The sequence below is a fragment of the Oryctolagus cuniculus genome, chromosome 5, assembly GCF_051225735.1.
Source record: "Oryctolagus cuniculus isolate XC-2025 breed Fujian yellow rabbit chromosome 5, ASM5122573v1, whole genome shotgun sequence".
Classification (NCBI taxonomy): Eukaryota; Metazoa; Chordata; class Mammalia; order Lagomorpha; family Leporidae; genus Oryctolagus; species Oryctolagus cuniculus.
In genome coordinates, this window is record NC_142871.1 from 8,154,026 (window position 1) to 8,174,151 (window position 20,126).

Consider the following 20,126-nt stretch of genomic DNA (forward strand, 5'->3'; position numbering starts at 1 on the left):
TGCTCTGCTGCTGGGGACGGGGAGCAGCGAGCAAGCACCCGCCAGGAGCAGAGCTGCACCCGCGCTACGCAGCAGTCTCACACACACACACACACACACACACACACACACACCTCCCAAATGCAGTCGGGGTTTCTAAGTCACTGACCCTGTGCCACGGTCCGCCTCATCCAAGGGAAGCAACTGGACACAGGGCGGGGAACAGGAGGCACCACAGGGGCCCAGGGCAGCCGCCTGCCCCAGAATCCTGCCCAGTGTCCCAGTCCTGCGAGGCCTGGGGAGCGTCCTCAGGGAAAGCAGCGCAGCCCCATGCAGAACTGCTCTTCTGGACGCAAAACTCTGCAAGAAGCCGGGTTGGGAAAATTAGCAAAAGCACGCAGACCTTGGCTCCTCGACCTCATTTCTCAGGATGTGAAACGCTTCAGGATGGCCCCTCTCCCACGCTCAGAAGAGCCTCATCGGTCTCTCAGGCAAGCCTGGAAGCCGCCGACGCCGACGCACGCCACAGTGGCTGCTGGAGGTGACTGGCACACTGCCCTCTGTGGCACCTCACTGCTCAGCGACGCCATCCCCTGAGGTGTCCGTTCTCACCCCTGCACCGCCACTGGAGCTCACGGCCCGCTGCCCGGCAGATGTAAGCGCCTACATCCCTGATGGCTTGGGCGGGCGTCTGAGGTACTGATTAAGATGCCCCACATCCCACATCAGAGTGCCTGGGTTCAGTCCTGGCTCCACTGCCAATCCCACCTTCCTGCCAATGCACACTCTGGGAGGCAGGTGGTGGCTCAAGTACTTGGGTTCCTGCCACCCACGTGGGAGACGTGGATTGAGTCCCAGGCTCCTGGTCCAGCCTCAGCCATTGCAGGCATTCGGGAAGTAAACCAGGGATACACCCACGACTCTGAACCACATGTGGTAAACCAGAGATACACCCACAACTCTAAGCCACATGTGCCCCAGCTCTGGGCGCCGGCTTCCAAGCTCCTCAGACTCGGCTCAAAGTCCCAAGACTGGGAGGGATCACACCTCACCCAGCGTCACACAAAGAGGACGCGACGGGGCCTGGAATCAACTCCGGTCAGTCTACACCCTAGAGGTAGGCGCTTTCCCACCGAGGCAAACTGCTTCATCTGTTTTCAGGATTTTAAAACACTTAAATCAACTTTTCAGAAAATATTTAGCATGTCAATGACAACATTCAAACCAGCAAAGCATTTCACACAACTTTATAGAGTTCAAATCTTGTCACAATTAAGTGCTGTTAAAACAACAGATTCTGCATGGCATAAAGATTCCCAAGTTCCAATTACGTTACCAGCCAACTGTCTATAGTACAATTTGGTTCCATAAAATACCAATTACATAGAAAGATGGAAATCACCACGCTGCAGCTCTCTGCGCTCGCAGCTCTTTGCACAAATTCCCTTCCCATTGTCAAGGCCATGGTTCACGTAGATGATGCCTGTGTGGCGAAGGCAGACTTCTCGGAGCCCCTGGCCCCCTCTGAGGGCGGCCTCCTGGGAGAAGCCATGAACTTCCCGAAGGCTCGGGGCCCCCACCCTGTCATGCTCGTGGCCAGATCACACGCTCCTCCTAGTCCAAGTTCTCCCCCAAGTTCAGGCTTCTGCTACTCCATAGTCCCAGCCCAGCTCTGCTTTCTCTCTGCAGTCTGAAGTACCAAACACCAGAGGTAGAGAAAACATCCATTATCATGCCCGCTCCCTCCCCACTGGCCGGGGACCCCACAAGGAAGGGACACGTCTGTAATGCTCGCGTCGGCACAGACTCACACCCCCCCACCCTGCTCCCGCGGCAAGCGCCATCAATAACTCAAGCCGGCAGGAAATGGGGGAGGGTCAGAAGTCCCACACATGGCAATCGCCTCCACAAACCTCTGATTTTAAAGTGAATTCTGTGGCTGAAAAACGTCCTAGACGCGGGCAGCCACTGGGCGAGTCCACCACACGTTCTGAACCTCTCCCACCTTCTTCAGGGAAGCTTCCTCCCTGCTACAGCCACCCTGAGCACCCCACCCGTCCGTGCCCGCACTCAGCGGGGGGGGGGGGGGGGAGGGGGGGGGCCCTCATGTGGTTCACGTTTCTTAACCTCCTGGACACGCTGGGCCAGAGAGATGGGAGCACACAGGCAATGCACGTCAACCTGCCCAGAGACGGGAAGGTGCTTCCGCGTTCCCACCCTGCTCCAGCAAAGGCCCCCGTGACAGCCCACACTGGCCACGTCTGGACTGAGCAGGCAGCACATGGACTGCCCGCGCGCCTGCCAGGAGCTGGGACATGAGGGGAGGGGAGGGGAGCTGCAGGGCCAGCGGCACCGAGCGAGCCTCCAATGTCTGTGAATAAGGAAGAAGGAAAAACTCAGAAAGCCACAGGGTGCAGCCGTCCAGGGGTCCTGGGACACAGAGTGACGCCTCTCCAGGTTTTCACGTGTGTCATCCCAAACGCCTGCAGGAGTGCAATGCCCTGAAGCTGTAACGGGAAAGTTCTTCTGTTTTACAACTAAATAAATAAATAAAGGAGATAAAGTTCTCCCTCCCACACTTAGAGTACGGCCATCTCTTGAAAGAAAGGAGCCTTGGAAAATCTGGTTCCTTCTCTGGAATACAAAAACATCTCCATGGCCAGCTCACTAGGCTAATCCTCCGCCTACGGCGCCGGCACCCCGGGTTCTAGTCCCGGTCGGGGCGCAGGATTCTGTCCCGGTTGCCCCTCTTCCAATCCAGCTCTCTGCTGTGGCCCAGGAGTGCAGTGGAGGATGGCCCAAGTGCTTGGGCCCTGCACCCGCATGGGAGACCAGAAGCACCTGGCTCCTGGCTTTGGATCGGCGCAGCGTGCCGGCTGTAGCGGCCAACAGAAAAAGGAAGACCTTTCTCTCTGTCTCTCTCTCTAACTCTGCCTTTCAAAAAAAAAAAAAAAAAATCCCCATTAACTAGGACTCTGCCCCTTCCTCACACCACCACACATCCACACTATGGAAATACACCTCGCTCCTCTCTCTCCTTGTGAGTCTTGGGGTGACGGTCACGTATCTATTACACATTTTATTACCGGCCTACAATTACTGGCACAGAAAGAAGGACAGAGGCATAACAGCCTCTGTAATAAAATGAATAAGCATGTGTGACTCTATCATTTGGTTTCCTTAAGGGGAGAAAAAAAAAAGCCCAGCTGGTGATGTACCAGCGAGAATTGTACATCCAGACCCCATCCATGCCACTCGAGCAAGGGATGCTTTGCTGAGTGGAGAGTGAGCCACGGATCCAGCCCAGTGGACTCAGAGGGAGCTCAGGGCCTGTCCAAGGCGCTCGTCCACACGGTCTCCTCCTTCGGCACGCACCCAAGTCCTCTGAAAGAACACTCAAGAAATCATGTGGCTTACAGCCGCCCTTTATCACTGTCAAGACAGTTTCTCAGCCCACTAACCTCCAAAAATCTGGGCCAGCCTCCCAAACTAAGGAGGACAGGCCAAAAAAAAAAAAGGCGGGACGGAGTTGGGGGGAGAAGGGAAGGGTGGAAAGCAGCAGGGTCCCGTCGCCGATACTGGCACTGGCGCGACAAGAGCATAAAGCAACCACTGTCGCCAACAGCCGCCTGCTACCACCACCGCAGGGACAGCATCTGATCTGGCATGGTGACTCTGTCCTCTGACCTGGGGCTGGGAGCACATGAGCTTGACACAGCGTGACCAAAGCCTATACAGGAAGTACTTCACTTCCCATTCTAACAAACCCACAAAGCTGTGGACGAAGATACAGGGCCTGCAAGAAAAAAAAAAAAATAGTGCCAGCTTCAGCTTCAATCTTTGGTGCTGCCTGTCGTGCAGGGCCCGGAAGCAGAAAGGCAGCCAGCAGCCCAGCGTCACACACAACAGCTAAGTCCGCGGCAGAAGCCGACGGCAGCCACGTGGGCATCAGGGCCTGCACCACGAGCGGGTGGAGCACAGGTCAGGGGGAGAGCGGTAAGAGACCCTCTCCTGACAGGACCCTCGGTCACAGTGGGAAGAGCTGCAGGGACCTGGGCCTGAACCTGCACCGCCGCCGGCTTCCTCTCCCAGCACAGCCGGCTGAGTCGCAAGGTCCCGGCAGGAAGCAGGGGCCCAGGGCTCTGAGGGAGGCAGACAGAGGCTCTGCCTGCTCCACAGACGGGCAACCTGCTCACGCAAAGGCATCTGGAGAGGGAGGCGGAGCAGGCTGGGGGCTGACAGTGCTGGGCAGAAGCCCCCCCACCCCACGCACAAAACCACACACCCTCCGCACGGGACACAAACACACACATCACACACGCTCCACACATCCACATATTTCACACACACCACGCAGTCTACACGCCCAGTCTGCACACAGCCTCAGACACATTCACACACAACCACACACGCACAACCAGCTGCCTCCCACAACTTGTCAGAAACGGCCAGTGACCCTGGGCTCAGCCACTGGCTGCCGCCGTCAGAACACAGACCTGAGGGATGGAGACTGCTGGCACAGGAGCAGGAGAGCAAGGCTCTCTTCCCGAACAGGCGTCACCGCAGTGCACAGCGTGGGATTCTCACGGAGTCACCCAGTGCCCTCCACGCAACACTGCACGCCCTCTGCAACCCAGGATGGGGGTCAGCGTCTCCCCTAAACCCTGCTCCACGGTGAAGCTTCAGAATCCCTTGTGCATATGAAAAACCCGTACAAACGGCCAAGGCCTCCTGCATCACACAGCCGTCTGTGCCACGGGCTTCAGCGCCAACCCACAGCAGACCCCGCTGCCCAGGCCCAACGCCTTTCCCTGAGTCCCTGCTCCAGGGAGCGCCGGCCCCTCTCTGCCGTCTGCTCAGCCTGGAGCATCGCAAGGGCCAATTCGGTGGACACAGGAGCAAAGCCTCTGCTCCGGAGAGGCGGGGGTCCGCGGTGGGCAAGCACACAGGGCTGAGCAGAGCAGAGCGCCGGCCGGGGGAGGGGGCACACACAGCACCCTCCTTCGAGCCGGGGCCCTTCGTTCTCACCTCTCCGAAAACGGGCGGAACATCCCAAGCCAACAACGGTGCGGCTCTCACACTGTGTGTGTGCTTTTTTTTTTTTTAATTTATTTATTTATTTGAAAGAGTTAGAGAGAAACTTCTATCCATCCATTGGTTCACTCCCCATATGGCTGCAACAGTTAGGCCAAGGTCAGGAGCCAGGAGCTTCATCCAAGTCTCCCTTGTGGGTGCAGGGGCCCAAGCATTTGGGCCATCCTCTGCTGCTTTCCCAGGTCATTAGCAGGGAGCTGGATCAGAAGTGGAGCAGCCAGGACTTGATCCAGCACCTAAAGAACCACACATAGCCACACCAGTGTTTGGGAGAGGCATGTCCTGCTCCAGGGCACGTGCCACAGCTCTCATTACCCATTTCATTAAAAAGCATCGCCAAGGGGCCAGCATTGTGGCACAGCAGATAAAGCCGCCACCTGCGATGCAAGCATCCCATATGGATGGCGGTTCCTGTCCCCATGTCCCAGCTGCTCCACTTCTGACCCAGCTCCCCGCTAACGGCCTGGGAAAGCAATGGAAGATGGCAGAAGTGCATGGACCTGCCACCCACATGGAAGACCTAGATGAAGCTCCTGGCTTCCGCCAGGCCCAGCCCTGGCCGTTGTAGTCATCTGGGGAGTGAACCAGCAGATGGAAGATGTCTTACTCTGTGTCTCCCTCTCTCCAATTCTTTCAAATCAATAAATAAATCTTAAGAAAAATAAATAACAAGCATCACCAACTCAAAGGAACTGTGAATAGAAAACACATCTGTGAACTCATCGAAGCATCTTTCACACAGCCAAACCCTCCCAGGCTCCCTGAGAGCACAGGCTCTAGCCATGACGGCCGCCTCAGGGCCCCAGCACCAGTGAGTGCTCCAGCCCTGCTGCCCCTGTCCTCCCTCTCCCAAGGAGTCACGGGGGCCCCGCCCTTCCCCAGCCTGGCAGGGGGGGCTCTCCCACCTGCATGTCTGACACAGGGGACCCCCAGTGGGGAAGGTGTTCCTGCACTCAGGTGCAGGCCACTCCGCGGTTCCTCCTGGTTCTGCTTTTGCATCAAGTCGCAGAGCGCCCCTCGGCCCACCTGCCCAGCTCCCCTGTGCCACAGGATCAGGAAAGCCCAGTGATTCAGGGGCGCCGCCTCCTCTAGCGGCCAGCGCTCACAGGACGAGGGAGACGCCGGCCCCCTTGGGGTGGAAAGTTCGCTCCCACAGCAGCCGACCGCTGGCGGGCACGGTGAGGATGACTCACTGGAAGCTCGCCCTTGTCATTTCTAGGAAACCCACCTCGTTAGCACCCCTGTTCCGCAGGCTGGGGGCTCCCGCTGCAGGCGGGGGTGGGGCGCACAAGGAGGAAACAGCTGTGCTAAATCGGGTAACGGACTTGGGAGCAGCGGTCATCAAGAGGTGGCAGCAAAGTACTTGACCCACAATCAGCGTGCTCCGGGACGGGCGGTGTGGGGGCATTCGATGACAGCAGGCGGGTGCGGGCCAGCAGGGACCCTGCCCGAAAGACCCCTCCTCCGCCTCCCTCCAACTTCCTCCAAAGCCTGGGCTCACTCTGCACACATCCCTTAATCTCACCCAGAGCCCTCTGAGTCCTAAAACAACAGAGAATGACGCTTGCCCTCCATGCTCAGGCGGCAAGGACTCCCCCAGGATCTAAAAGCACACAAACAGGCACCCAGGAACCCCCACCCCCAGAGGCCGACAGGGGCAGGATCTATGCTGGCAGGAACTCAAGGCTCGGGCTTCCCTGCACCGCGGAGGGTTCACACAGCCCTGCCCAGGCCCCGCTGGTGAAGCACCGTCGTGAGCACCTCCAAACACCGGCCAGCACAGCTCTCCAGGCTATACTGCAAGGGGAGTTTAGCAAGTCTGTCATGTCCTTCTCACTGGCCTGCGTTCCCGTCATGCCCCAGGCCACCAGGAGCAGCCCTGCGGTCCAGCACCCATGCCTCCACCTCCAGGGGAGCCCCCCGCTGCCTACACCCTCAACAGGAGCCTGCTGGGACTTCCTGACTCCCCAAGAGATAAACAAGGGGGCTCTCTTTCCCACAGACGGTGGAGCTGCCACCCTCTTGCTCTCCTCCCGCCAGAGGAAGAGGGGTGCAGGAAAGGACCAAGGCCCAGTACACACCGGGTGCTTGGCACCCGCCTACACCCCACACCTCCTGTCCACAAGCTCCTTGCCATCGGGAGGAGTCCTCAGGCTAGAACTCAGAATCAAAGTTCCGCACACAAAGCAGCCCGGAGAATCGCAAAACCTGTGGCCTGGAAACCTTTTCAAACGGCAGAAACTTCCTGGGCAGGCCAAGGTACGACCCCGGTGAAGCTGCGGTGCGGCCACGGAGGCACGGGCTGCAAACGTGAAGCCCTGCTCCCAGCCAGCAGCGCGGCCTCGCCGCAGGTAAGGCGGCAAGGAGCCCGCACATCTGTGGATGCTGAGCGCGGGCCAGGCAAATGCGCTCTCATTCCCACGCCCAGCCCAACCCCAGCCAGCATCCCAACTGACACAGAAGGCAAGACAGGCCGGGGGTGGGGCGGGGGGCCTCTGCCCCAGGCCTGTGAGGGGAACAGTGCGGACTCCAAAACGGACTCCCACCTCTCCCCTGGAGGAAAGTGAGATCCAGAAAAGAGGAGTGAGCACAGAGCTGTGGCAAGCAGGATGCTCCAGGCTGCCAACAGCAGGGGTCCGGCAGCTGCCTCTCCACGCTGGGGAGGATGGAAGAGGCCCGGAGAGGCACACCCTGCCCATCCCCCTCTCCCCAGGAACAATTGATAGCCAAGTTCCAACAACTGCTTCCCCGCACAGCTGCACAGGGAGGCAACCCCAGGAAGATAAGGAGATAACCCAGAAAGCCGGGCCCAAGGAAAAGGAACCGAGAGCAGTCAGGGCAGGGGTTTAAGACACACACGACGAATTCGACAAGTTCATGGGAACCAGAATTAAAGCATGAGCTTGTGTTGGCGCCAAAAAAAAAGAGAGAGAGAGAGAGAGAGATTTTGCAATCCATGCATACAAAAGGTTTTCAGACAGTCCATGGAAATGGCGGGTGCAGAAAATCCATGCATAGACTTCAAAAACTGAACTGCACAGATTAACTCGGACTAGAAAATCCATGCATGAACTTTAAAAAAATTTTACACCAAATGAACTTATCTGTTACCTCCATTTTTTCTTGTTAGTTGCATACCCTGTTCATGATTTAGATAGCATCTACACATTCTTTTTTGCTACCTCCACTTTTCCAGGACTGTGTAAGTGCCCCCGCACCTCGGGAGGGCTGCGACTGCCTGCCCTGGCAGCCAAGCAGCAGGAGCCGGCGGCTGTGACTGCGGAAGACCTGAAGACCTGAAGACCGCGGCCACACCGGGGCCACACAGCGGGAGGCAAGGGCAGAGGGCCACCTCCCACACCCTGCCCGACGCCGTGGGAGCCGGGTGAACGCAGAAGAGCAACAGACAAACGGAGCAGGAGAAAGAAATCGGGACAAAGAAAAGCCAAACAGCACAGTCCGTAACTCCGACCCAGAACACGTCCCCCTCAGACTCATCAAACACTCCCACCTGGAGTCGGTGCTGGGCCGGGGAGAAATCTCGGTAAATTCCACCACACCCACTCCCCACAATGCAAAAATAAAGTCAATAAACAACCCCAAAACCCACTTACCTGGAAAAGAAGGGTGTACAACGTTAGAGGGCCCAGAAAGTTGCGAGAGAACTTGTGCGTCCAAAAAGGAAACATATAGAATTGAGCTATTGAAAAAACCACACGTCAGAACCCATAAGAAAGCTACGGGCTTAGGGAGAAACATTTTAAACTCATTTCTTACATGACAGGACGTGATTTAAATTTTCTCAACATACAGGATGTGTCTTAAATTCACGCTGTTCATACACAATGTGATTTAAATTCATTTCTTACATATATGACATGATTTAAAGTGAAATCTCCAAGATTTCAATTCAAACTGGAAACAAGAAAATGTAGGAACAGAAGAAATTAATGAAATTAACAGGAGAAATTAATGAAATCAAAAATTAATGGTGACGGGGTGGTGAATAAAATGCTCATTCTTTTGAAAAAACTTAAAAAGGTAATCAAACCTGCAGTTAATATAATTAAGGAAAAAAGGTGCAAACTGTTGCAATCTTTACTTAATATATACTAAATTGATCTTCTGTATATAAAGATAATTGAAAATGAATCTTGATGTGAATGGAATGGGAGAGGAAGCAGGAGTTGGGAGGGTTGCGGATGGGAGGGAAGTTATGGGGGGAAAAAGCCATTGTAATCCATAAGCTGTACTTTGGAAATTTATATTTGCTAAATAAAATTTTAAAAAAAGAGGTGCAAAGACAGGAATTTTTTAAAACTTACCTACAAAGAACATTTTTGAGAATAAAAAGTGTATAGCATGCTACCTAGTTCCATACAAATATGTGATTAAAATGACAATTTTCTAGGAAAAAGAGAGAATACCCAAATTGGCTCAATAAAAATTAGGAAATCTGACTAGCAAATAAAGGACCTAAAACTGAGACCATAACCAAAACTCTTCCCCACCACACTCCAAGGCACCCAGACTAGACAGTTCTGGTGAGCTGTACCAAGACTAAAGGAACAGAAAATACTCATCTTATACAAAACCAGTTCTACTGCAAACACACACGGAAGGCAAGCTAGCCCTTTCTACAAAGCAAACATATTCCTGAGAACAGAATCAGTCAAGCCCAGCCAAATCTCACCTAAAAACTCCGTCCCCAGGGGCCAGCGCTGTGGCGTGACATAGTGGGCTTAATGCCCTGGCCTGCAGCGCTGGCATCCCATATGGTATGGGCCCCTGCACCCATGTGGGAAACCTGGAAGAAGCTCTGGGGTCCTGGCTTTGGATCAGCTCAGCTCCAGCCATTGCAGCCATTTGGGGAGTGAACCAGCAGGTGAAAGCTCGCTCTCTCTCTCTCTGTCTTTCAAACAAATAAGTAAATCTTTAAAAAATAAATAAATAAAACACCTTGGTTGTATGTTCATGGAAAAAAAATGTGCCCCTGCACCCATGTGGGAGACCCAGAAGAAGCTCCCGGCTCCGGATCAGCCCAACTCCAGCCACTGCAACCATCTAAGACGTGAACCAGCAGTCTCTCCCTCTCACTGTCTGTATGTAACTCTACCTCCCAATTAAATAAAAATCTTTTTAAAATCTTTTAAATCTAGTTAAAATAAATAAACGTTCACCCTTTCCTCATAGCCTATGTAAAAATTAAATTAAAAAGTAGATCATGGAGCTAAACATGAAAGTTGAAGCTATAGAACTTCTAGAAGCAAACACAGGAGAAGATCCCTGTGACCTTGGAGTACACCAGTGCTTCTCCATGGGGCACCCTGGGGGGCCAGGGTGAGAGGCAGGCAGTGGAGAGAACTCTTAGCATCTAATGTCCCAGCCCAAACATCCACAGTGCTGAGCCCACAAATTCCGGGGTAGCCAAAAATCTTAGACTACCAAAAAGCACAGAACATTAGGGAAAAAAATGGAGGAGTGGGCATTCAGCGCAGCAATTCAGTCGCCTCTTGAGATGCCTGAATCCTGGTTCAAATCACCTCTGACCCTGCTCCCCGCGGATGCACACCTGGGAGGCCCCACTGCCTGGGTCCCTGCCACCCACATGGGAGACCTGGATTGAGTTCCAGGCTCCTGGCTTTGGTCTGGCCCAGTCCTGACTGCTGTGGGCATCTGGAGAGTAAACCAGAGGACTGGAGATTTTCTCTCTCTCTCTCTCCACACACACACACACACACACACACACACACACACACACATATGCCTGTGTGTCTTTCAAACAAAATGAAAAGAAATTAAAAATTTTAAAGCAATTTGATAAGTTGGAGTCCATCACATTTTATAAAATATCTGTTCTTCAAACTCAGGAAAGGAAACGGTAAGGCAAAGACTGAACAATACACATTAATCTAAGAAACAACCTGAACCCAGAATATATAAGAAACTCTTAAACCTCAAGAGAAAACATCCAAGATAAGTTTTAAAGAATGAGGCAATTACTCTTTTTTGTTTAGTTTTTATTTGAAAGGCAAAGTTACAGAGAGAGTGTGTCCGTCTGCTGGTTCACTCCCCAAATGGCTGCTGTGGCCAGGGCTAGGCCAGACCAAAGCCAGGAGCCAGGAGCTTCTTCTGGGTCTCCATGTGGGTGCAGGAGGCCAAACCCTTGGGCCCTCCTCCACTACTTTCCCAGGTGCACTGGCAAAGGAGCTGGATCGGAAGTGGAGCAGCCAGGACCCAAACGGGCATCCAAATGGATGCTGTCATCATAGGCACAGGCTTGACTGCAGTGCCAGCTGGGGCGGCAGTGGGGTGGGAGGGCTGGTGGGGGATTTAGTGTTACAAGTGGCAAGATCAAGTGTTGACAAGGCTAGGGAACACCTGGGGCTCTCACGCACTGCTGCTGGGAATACAGCATGAGCACGGCACAACCCCTTCTGTGGTTCCCATGAACCCATAAAAATGGCAGCTGGGCCATTACCAAGATGCCCACCCACAGCTGGGACACACTCAGAAGAGGAGGAAGAGCCACGCCTTGCCAGGAGACCTGGCTCTAGAACTTGCTGAATTCTGCCTGCCCAGTACACACCCTTTACTAATAATCCCTCCATGAAATGTTGGCAAAAAACATGAAGCCAAGGACTGGCACTGTGATACAGCAGATTAAACCACCACCTACGACGCCAGCATCCCAGGAGCACCGGTTCAAGTCCCGGCTGCTCCACTTCTGATCCAGCTCCCTGCTAATGTGCCTGGGAAAGCAGCAGAAGATGGCCCAAGCCCTTGGGTCCTTGCACCCATGTGGGAGACCCAGAAGAAGCTCCAGGCTCCTAGCTTGGGCCGGGCCTAGCTCTGGTCTTTGCAGCCATTTAGGGAGTGAACCAGCAGATAAAGACCTCTCCCCACCCTCTTATAAATAAATAAAAAATAAATTAAAAAAAAAAGAAATGCACGCACACACACAAAGGGATACGATCCAGGTTGAACATATGACCCAAATTAGACATATAAGCACTGTTCCTTTAGAAAAAATACAGAGGGAAAAAAAAGTCTCCTCTGAGAGAGAAACTGAAGTATCTTCAAATCCCAGCTGGCTCCACGATGCTCTTGTCCAACACAATAAAACTTTTCAGCATGGACACCCACCCAAGCTGGAGAAAGCTTGTTTGCACGAATTTTAAAGCACGTAACTGCCTAAATCAAGCCAGACCAACGTATTATTTTATAATTACTACAAACTGTTAAGACTTCACCCATTAAGGATGTTGTTAACACCAAAATAATGGATGGAAGCTTGCATGTTACATATGTAACACAGCGTTTCAGGGAGTTTAAAGCGGAGTAAAGAGGCAAGCTACTGGCTCTCTGAGCGCACGTTGGTCAGCTCTGGAGTGCTGCTCGGCCTGGCTGGCCTCTGCCCCTCTCTTCCTGGCTCGCTCTCCTCTGGCTCTCACTGGGCTGCCCCAGGACCTCTGCAGGAGCCAGTCTCACAGCCTGCCATGCTGGCCCCAGGTACACTGGAGCAAAAGTTCCTCGCTGCCTCCAGTAAGGAAAGAGGGCGCGGGAGCTCAGACGGCCGCCGAGGCGCCTGTCCTTGTTCCATCACCTCCTCCACGCAGGGCTCACCTGGCCCGGCAGCCCTGCCCCTGACACTCAGAACTGACCGCTGAGGCTCTGAGGGAACCAGCGCTTACTCAAGTGCTGCTTCAAGCCGGCTACACTCCGGGGAACTTGCTCCCGCCGCGCTCACGGAGACGCTCAGAGCTGGGGCGGGGGCTGGGGTGGGGGCGGGGGCGGGGGCTGAAGAGTTCGCCCGCTGCTGTCACCTCTCCCACCAGCCGTCGGCACCAGGAGCTCCGCCCCGGCCCCAGCTTCTGGTGTCCAGCAGGCACCCAGAGGCAGGCCTGAGCTTCCCAGATGTGGTCCTGGGGTCACAAGCGGGAAAATGCTCCCTCCAGGTTCTAAGGCGCTGGGTTGGGTAGAGAGCTGCGGCCCCAGCACGCACAGCACGGGCGTTAAACCTGCGTGGCGGCCGCCCTGCGAGCGACCGCCGCGTCTGGGGGCAAAGCGTGTTTTGCAAATGACTGAAACATGATGCTTCTTTACATAGGGGGCTGCCTGCCCAAGACCAAGGTGCAAAAACAAAGAGTAATTCTTGCAGGGCTCATTTTACATCCTCGCCGAGGCAGACCTGAGGAGCTATTTACATTTCAGTAAAGGAACGCCCAGGGGCAGAAGGAACAGGCAGCCCGGGGCGGCGTGCTTCGGCACAGAGGGCACAGAGCGCTAACCACCGCCTGCCCCGCCGGGCCGTGCTGGTTCCAGTCCAGGCTGCTCTGCTTCCAATCCAGGTCTCTGCTGAGGCCCCTGGGGAAGCAGTGAAGGGTGGCCCGGGTACGTGGGGCCCTGCCACATAAGCAGGAGACCAGGCGAGTCCCAGGCTCTGGCGTCTGCCTGGGCCCAGCCCTGGCCGTTACATCGGCTGGGGAAGTGAACCAGAAGATGCAAGAGCGTTCTCTTTGTCTCCCCCTCTCTATCACTCTGCCCTTCAAATAAGCTAAAGAAATATATTTTTAAAATGATTTAAGAGATAGCTAAACACATCATGCTCTGGGGATGCTCCGTATAACTTCTCAGATTGGCTTAAAGGAGGGAAAAAAGAGAGAAGTCAACACGCATTCCCATAACTCAGAAACGCGCTTTAGCTAAGAACGTTTAGCCAGCGTCATCAAAGGTACGCAGATACCTGATCATCCCAAGAGAAAAAAAAAAAATTCAGAGGTAGGGACTTGAGACAGGACAGAGGGAAGAACTTCACTTTGCAGAAACTTCGTGTAACGGACAGAACTTGGAGGGAAAGCAGCCGGAGTGCACCAGGGCTTTCCCGCCCTGAGAAGTCCCAGGGGCATCAGGGCACCCCCGACCCGGGGGCGTCCTGGGACCTCGGCCGGCTCGCTCTGCCACCCTAACAACGCCGGGCGAGCGCAGCCCCTCTCCACAGTCCCCGAGCCATGCCCACATGTGACAGGGGCCACAGTATGGAAAGATCCAAAGTCCACTCCTGCTGGACCACGACCACGAGGCCCTGCTCCACGTGGCGTTGGGGGGGGGGGCGAACACGGAGCGAAGACTCCAGGGTCACTAAACTGTAACCAAAAGTGGGGGCCCCCGAATGAGCCCCGCAAGACCAGTCTACCCCCAGGCCAACTTTAACCGCAACCATCAAGCAGTGAGTTCCGGCTCATTCACGATCCGCAGCGTGTCGCCCCCGCGAGCCTCGCCGAGTTAATTCCTAATGGACGCGTCGGGTCGCAGCAGCCCTGACATTCAGTTTCAATGGCAGCGCTCGCCGACACCACGAAGTCACCGCGGCAGCTCGAGCGGGGCGCACCGCACGGCAAACCCGCCTGCTGCAAACTCCCCCCGGTGCCCTCCCGCCCTGAGCGGGGCCGCCCTCCCTCTCCCGGGAAACACGACCCCCGGGGAGCCAGCCGACCCGCCTCGGAGGGGCGAGTGAGAGCCCACAAACTCCACGTTCGGCCCGAAAGTGCGCTGCGCTGCGCCCGGTCCTCGGAGTGCCCTGCCCGCGCTGGGGGAGAAGGCGTGTCGGCTGCCCAGAACTTTCCACTGCGCTTCCTTCTCCCCAAAGTGTGCACGGTGAACAAAGCCGGGCTGCCCATTGCCCTCGCAGCGCCAACAAGTCCCCGGGGCAACGGCCGTCGAGGGGACCAGCGGTGCCACGGACCCCCGGGCGCGGAGACTCCGCTGGAAGCGCCCACCCGCAGACAATGACATCATCGGGGCATCGAGACAGGAAGTCAGGCTGCGAGAGGCGAGCAGTCGCCTCGGGAGCCCCCCGGGACCCCAAGGGGAAAGGACCCCGACTGTGGCATCGCGCCCTCGCGGAGAAAATGGAGACCCGCAGGGAGACTCCCACTCAGCACAGGAAACCAAGGCGTGGGCTGCGCCCGCGGCCGGGTGTCCCCCAGCCCGAGGGTCCCGCCGGCGCCCCGCAGGGGAACAAAGCACGGCCGCCGCGCCAGCCCCCCGCAACTCGCGGCGGGGGCCCGGAGTCGCACAAAGCCGCCGGCGAGGTGACAGCCACAAGTGGCCGGGCGCCGGCGCCGCGACCCCCGCCCGCGCGCCCGCGCGCGCAACTTTCCCTCAGGGCCGGCGCGGGGCGCACCCCCACGGGGCACGAGCGGCGCCCCGGGGACCCTGCCCCCCCACCGCGGCCGCGCGCCCCGGGCACAGCGAGTGCAGCCGGCGCCCCGCGGGCCACCCACCTGCACAGCTCAGGGAACTCCGCGGCCTGGGCCCGCGCGGCCGGCGGCGCCGCGACCAGCAGCAGCAGCAGCAGCAGCTCCCGCGACCTGAGCAGGGAGCGCAGCGGGCGGGCGGCGGGCACGGGCCCCAGGTGGGCGCTCCTGCCCGCGGCGGCCCTCATCGCACCGGGCCCGGGCGGCGCGAAGGGCGCGGGGCGGGCGGCGAGCGGCTGCCCGGGGCCACGCGTGGGACGGGGTCGCGCCGCCAGGGCGGAGGTGGCGGTGGAAGCGGAGGTGCGGCCGGAGCGGAGCCGGGGCAGGAATGAGAGCCGGAGCCTGAGGGGAGTGCGGCTCGGTTGAGCTCGGCAAGCGGCGGCGGCCCGGAACCGCATCACGTGACCGCCGTCGGCACCGCCCCCTCTCCGCCCCCAGCTCACGTGACACCCTTGTTCAGGTGATCCGGGCCCGCCCAGGCTCCGCCCAGGCCCGGTCACGTGAGCGCCGCCCGCGCCGGACGGGAAGCGGCGCCGCCGGGTGGGGCGGCCGGGCCAGGTGCGGCGTCGGGCGGCGCCCCCCGGCGGCTGCGCGCGGCGCGGGGGCGCGGGACCGGGCTGCGCCGTGGCCTTGGCCCTTCCCAGCCTGCTGCAAGGTCTCCGGCCTCGAGCGCCCGGCCGGCAAAGGGCGAGGGGTCTCGGGCAAAGGAAGCCGGCGCCGCGGACCGGCCGCCGAAGGGGCCTGCGCCCGGGAGAGCCCCTGGGCCCCGCGGCGGCCCGGGAGGCGCCGAGGTGGGCGAATCTGAGCAGACGGTTCCTTCGGGCTGGGCACGGCCGCCCGCCTGTTTGCAGCGGGGCTTCCGCCCCGGAAACCGAGCGAAGCCGCGAGCGGGGCGCCCTGAGGGGTGCCGAGGCAGCCCGGCTGTCCCCGAGGGGCTGGGGGCCGCCGGCCGGAGAGCGGGCAAGTGCACCAAGTTCTGCATCGAATGAGCGTTCAGTTCTGTCTTTCCGTGAACTTCTCGAAGCACCCGCGTGGCTCTGTTATTAGAGGCTTGTGTCCCACTAGCATTCCCGCACTTTGATTTCGCTCGTTGTCTCCTCACGCCCATTCTACATATAAGGAGACTGAGGCGGAGGAACCGGCTGATGGCGCCAGCCCGTCCCCGGGCCGGTGACAAAGCCGCCGAGCTGTGTTGCCCAAGGGTCACACAGACCGAGAGAGGAAGGGGTGCCAGCGCCTCAGGAGCACTCGGATGTCCCCTGTGGGCTTGTGTTTTGCAACTCCGTCACAGCTGCTGTAGGCCAAGGTCATCAGTGGATTCGAAGCCCAGCAGGTGAAAAGTGATTGTGAACCACGTGTGTGCTGTGTCCCAGTGGCACAAAGCGCCGTCCTCGCGGTGGAAAGAGTGCCTTCGGTACCCCCGGAGATGAAATCCTGCTAGAGGATAAGAATTAGAGTGTGGTCGTGACTCAGATGCGGATGTAAAAGGAGCGTGTGTCAAGACATTCGTTAAACGGAGGGCCAGTGACATGTTGCAGCTGGTTCACAGACAGCTCCAGAGAGACCCCAAAACGCAAGCCTATAGCCTCGGATACCCAAAAAGTCTATGGAAAGCTGGAATTAAAAGACGTTTATTTTGGTGCGAAACATTTTTTTAATCCGTGCATAGTTTTTTTCATAATACACATTTTCCTGTGGACTTTTTGATGACCCCAGGCAGGCAGGAAAGCAGAAATGAAATTGTGCATTGGATGGAAGACTACTTGGTATCCGTAGGTCAGAAATCAACTGCAGACCCAGTGGACACTGGACACAACTTGCATTTCTTTTTTTTTTTTTTTAAGACTATTTTGAAAGAGTTACAGTAACAGAGAGAGATCCTCCATCTGCTGCCTCACTCCCCAGGCGGCCGGCCGCAATGCCCAGGCCCAAGCCAGAAGCCTCATGAAGGGCTCCCATGTGAGTGGCCGGGGCCCAAACGCTTGGGCCGTTTTCCACTGCTTTTCCCGGGCCATTAGCAGGGAGCAGGGTCCAAAGTGGAACAGTAGGGACTCAAACCGGTGCCCATGTGGAATGCGGGAGTCACAGGTGCCAGCTTTACCTGCCATGCCACAACACCAGCCCCACAGCTTGCATTTCTAAAGACAAAAATCAGATACCGCAATCAGCGTTTTACAGTTTACAGAGTTGCGAAATACCTCCGAGACCACAGAAAGCACTCAGCCCCTGGAATCAATGCTGTGGTCCCCTGTTCTCTGTGGTTTCATTTTCTGGGGTGCATGTATTGGATGTTGTGTGTCTCCCCAGAAGCTAATGAGTAATGAGGCTTGGTACTCAGTGTGGTGGTGGGAGAGCCCTTAGGAGCATGCACTTGGCAGGGTGATGGGAACCTGGTCTCTGGCTTCCATTTGGTGGTGTGACCACCTGCGCCCACCCTTGCTGTCTACCGTGCAGCGGCACACCCAGGGGAGACCCCCCACAAGAGCTGGTACTGCACTGTTTGGACTTCTAGCTTCCAAAATTGGGAGCTAAATAAAACTCTTTTCTTTATAAGTTAGCCTGCTTCCAGTATTTTGTGATAGGAATGCAAAACTGACCAATGTGTGTAGTTTCAGTTCCCTGCAGCCCACTTCAGGCCAGAAAATTAAATGGAAAAATTCAGAAATAATAATCAGGGGCCAGAGTTGTGGCATAGTGGGTTAATTCGATGCCTGTGACACCAGCATCCCATATGGGCATTGGTTCGAGTCCCAGCTGCTCAACTTTCGATCCAGCTCCCTGCTAAGGTGCCTGGGAAGGCAGCAGAAGACGGCCGAGGTGCTTGGGTCCTGCCACCCGAGTGGGAGACCCAGATAGAATTCCAGGTTCAACCTGGCCTAGCCCTGGCCATTGCAGCCATTTGGAGTGTGAACCAGCAGATAGAAGAACTCCATGTCTCTCTCTCTCTCTCTCTCTCTCCCCCCCCAACTCTGCCTGTCAAATAAAGTAATAAGTCTTTTTAAAAATAATTAGTAACTTTCAAATAACTAAAAATAATATTTTGTTGTAATTTTTCTATTGTTGTTGGTAACCCCTTGCTGTGCCTAATGTATGAATTAAGTAATGTAATCTTTTTTTAAAGGTTTATTTATTTGAAAGTCAGAGTTACACAGGAAGAGAAGGGAAGGAGAGGCAGAGAGAGAGGTCTTTCATCCGCTGGTTCACTCCCAAATTGGCCACAATGGCCGGAGCTGAGCCGATCCGGGAGCCAGGAGCTTCCTCCAGGTCTCCTACACGGGGGCAGGGAGCCAAGGACTTGGGCCATCTTCTACTGCTTTCCCAGGCCACAGTAGAGAGCTGGGTCGGAAGTGGAGCAGCCAGGACTCGAACCGGCGCCCATATGGGATGTCGGCACTGCAGGCGGCAGCTTCACCTGCCTCGCCACAGCGCCGGCCCCGGTAGTATCATCCTAATATGCACACACGGGAGACAATGGCATTCATGGTCTGTGCTAGCTGCGGTCCAGGCATTCACGGGAGATCTAAGTTCATCAGTTATATTGTTGATCCACTTCAGTGTCATTCACAGTTTTTCCCTACCATGCACAATATCACTTATGTGGCGTTCTTTTTAAAGTTATTTTATTTAAGAGGCAGAGAGAGAAATGCAGATAAAAGACATCTTCTGTCTGCTGGCTCATTCCGCAAATGTCCAGATGGCTGGGGCTGGGCCAGGCAAAAGCCAGGGACCAGGAACTCCATCTGTGCCTCCCAGGTGGGGGACAGGGACCCAGCCGTGTGAACAGCCCTGCTGCCTCCCAGGGTGGGCATATACAGGAAGGTGGAATCGGGAGTGGAGCCGGGACCCGAACCCAGAACTCTGACATGGCATGTGGGCATGCCAAGTATCCACCGCACTTGCAGGGCTTATGCCAGAAGTTAAACTTAAATCTAACCAGGTCAGAACAACCCAACTGAGCTGACGTTTGTGGCACAGTGGGCTAAGCTGCTGCGTGCAGCACTGGCCTCCCCATGACTGTGGGTTGGAGTTCTGGCTGCTTCATTTCCAATCCAAATCCCTGCTAATGCACCTGGGAAAGCCACGAAAGATGGCTCAAGTGCTTGGGCCCCTGCGTCCACATGGGAGACCTGGGTGGAGTTCCTGGCTCCTGGCTTCAGCCTGGCCCAGCCCTGACCATTCCAGTAATCTGAGAAGTGAACCAGTGGATGGAAGGGATATTTTCTCTCTCTTTCTCTCTCTCTCTCTCTCTTTCTCTCTTTCTTTCTCTCTCTCTCTCTCTCACTCTGCCTTTTAAATAATTATTTTTTAAAAAAGCAATCAAATCCAGATGGCAAAGCATTCTATAAGAAAACTGGACTAGACAATTTTAAAATGTCAGTGCTCCCGAAAAGACCCTCCCCTCCCAAAAGATGCAAGTGATGTCCGGATCAGGGCAGCAAACGATAACCGGCAGGTTCAGGTGGTCAAGGCAGCTCTTTAAAAAAAAAATTTATTTATTTATTTGAAAGGCAGAGTTACAGAGAAGCAGAGAGAGAGAGGGGTTTTCCATCCGCTGGTTCACTCCCCACATGGCTGCAATGGCTGGAGCTGCACCGATCCAAAGCCAGGAGCCAGGAGTCTCCTCCAGGTCTCCCACGAGGGTGCAGGGGCCCAAGCCTTCGGCCATCTTCTGCTTTCCCAGGCCGTGGCAGAGAAGGCAGCTCTTTTTGTAAATAAAGTTTTATTAGAACAAAGCCACACTCATTTGTTTAAGGATTTCTGTGGCAAAGTTGAATAGTTGCCATGGAGACCATA

The 20,126-nt window shown here is 56.0% G+C and overlaps 1 protein-coding gene across 1 annotated transcript in view; it reads right to left on the minus strand.

Annotated features, from left to right (window-relative positions):
• The window catches only part of IGF2R (insulin like growth factor 2 receptor), a 107,465-nt gene extending 91,732 nt beyond the window's left edge, over positions 1–15,733 (minus strand). Inside the window, exon 1 of the mRNA XM_051854188.3 lies at positions 15,360–15,733. Coding sequence (XP_051710148.2) covers positions 15,360–15,730 — 371 coding nt within the window. The 5' untranslated portion in view covers positions 15,731–15,733. The remainder of the gene's footprint in view (positions 1–15,359) is intronic.
• Between the last annotated feature and the right edge of the window lie 4,393 nt (positions 15,734–20,126).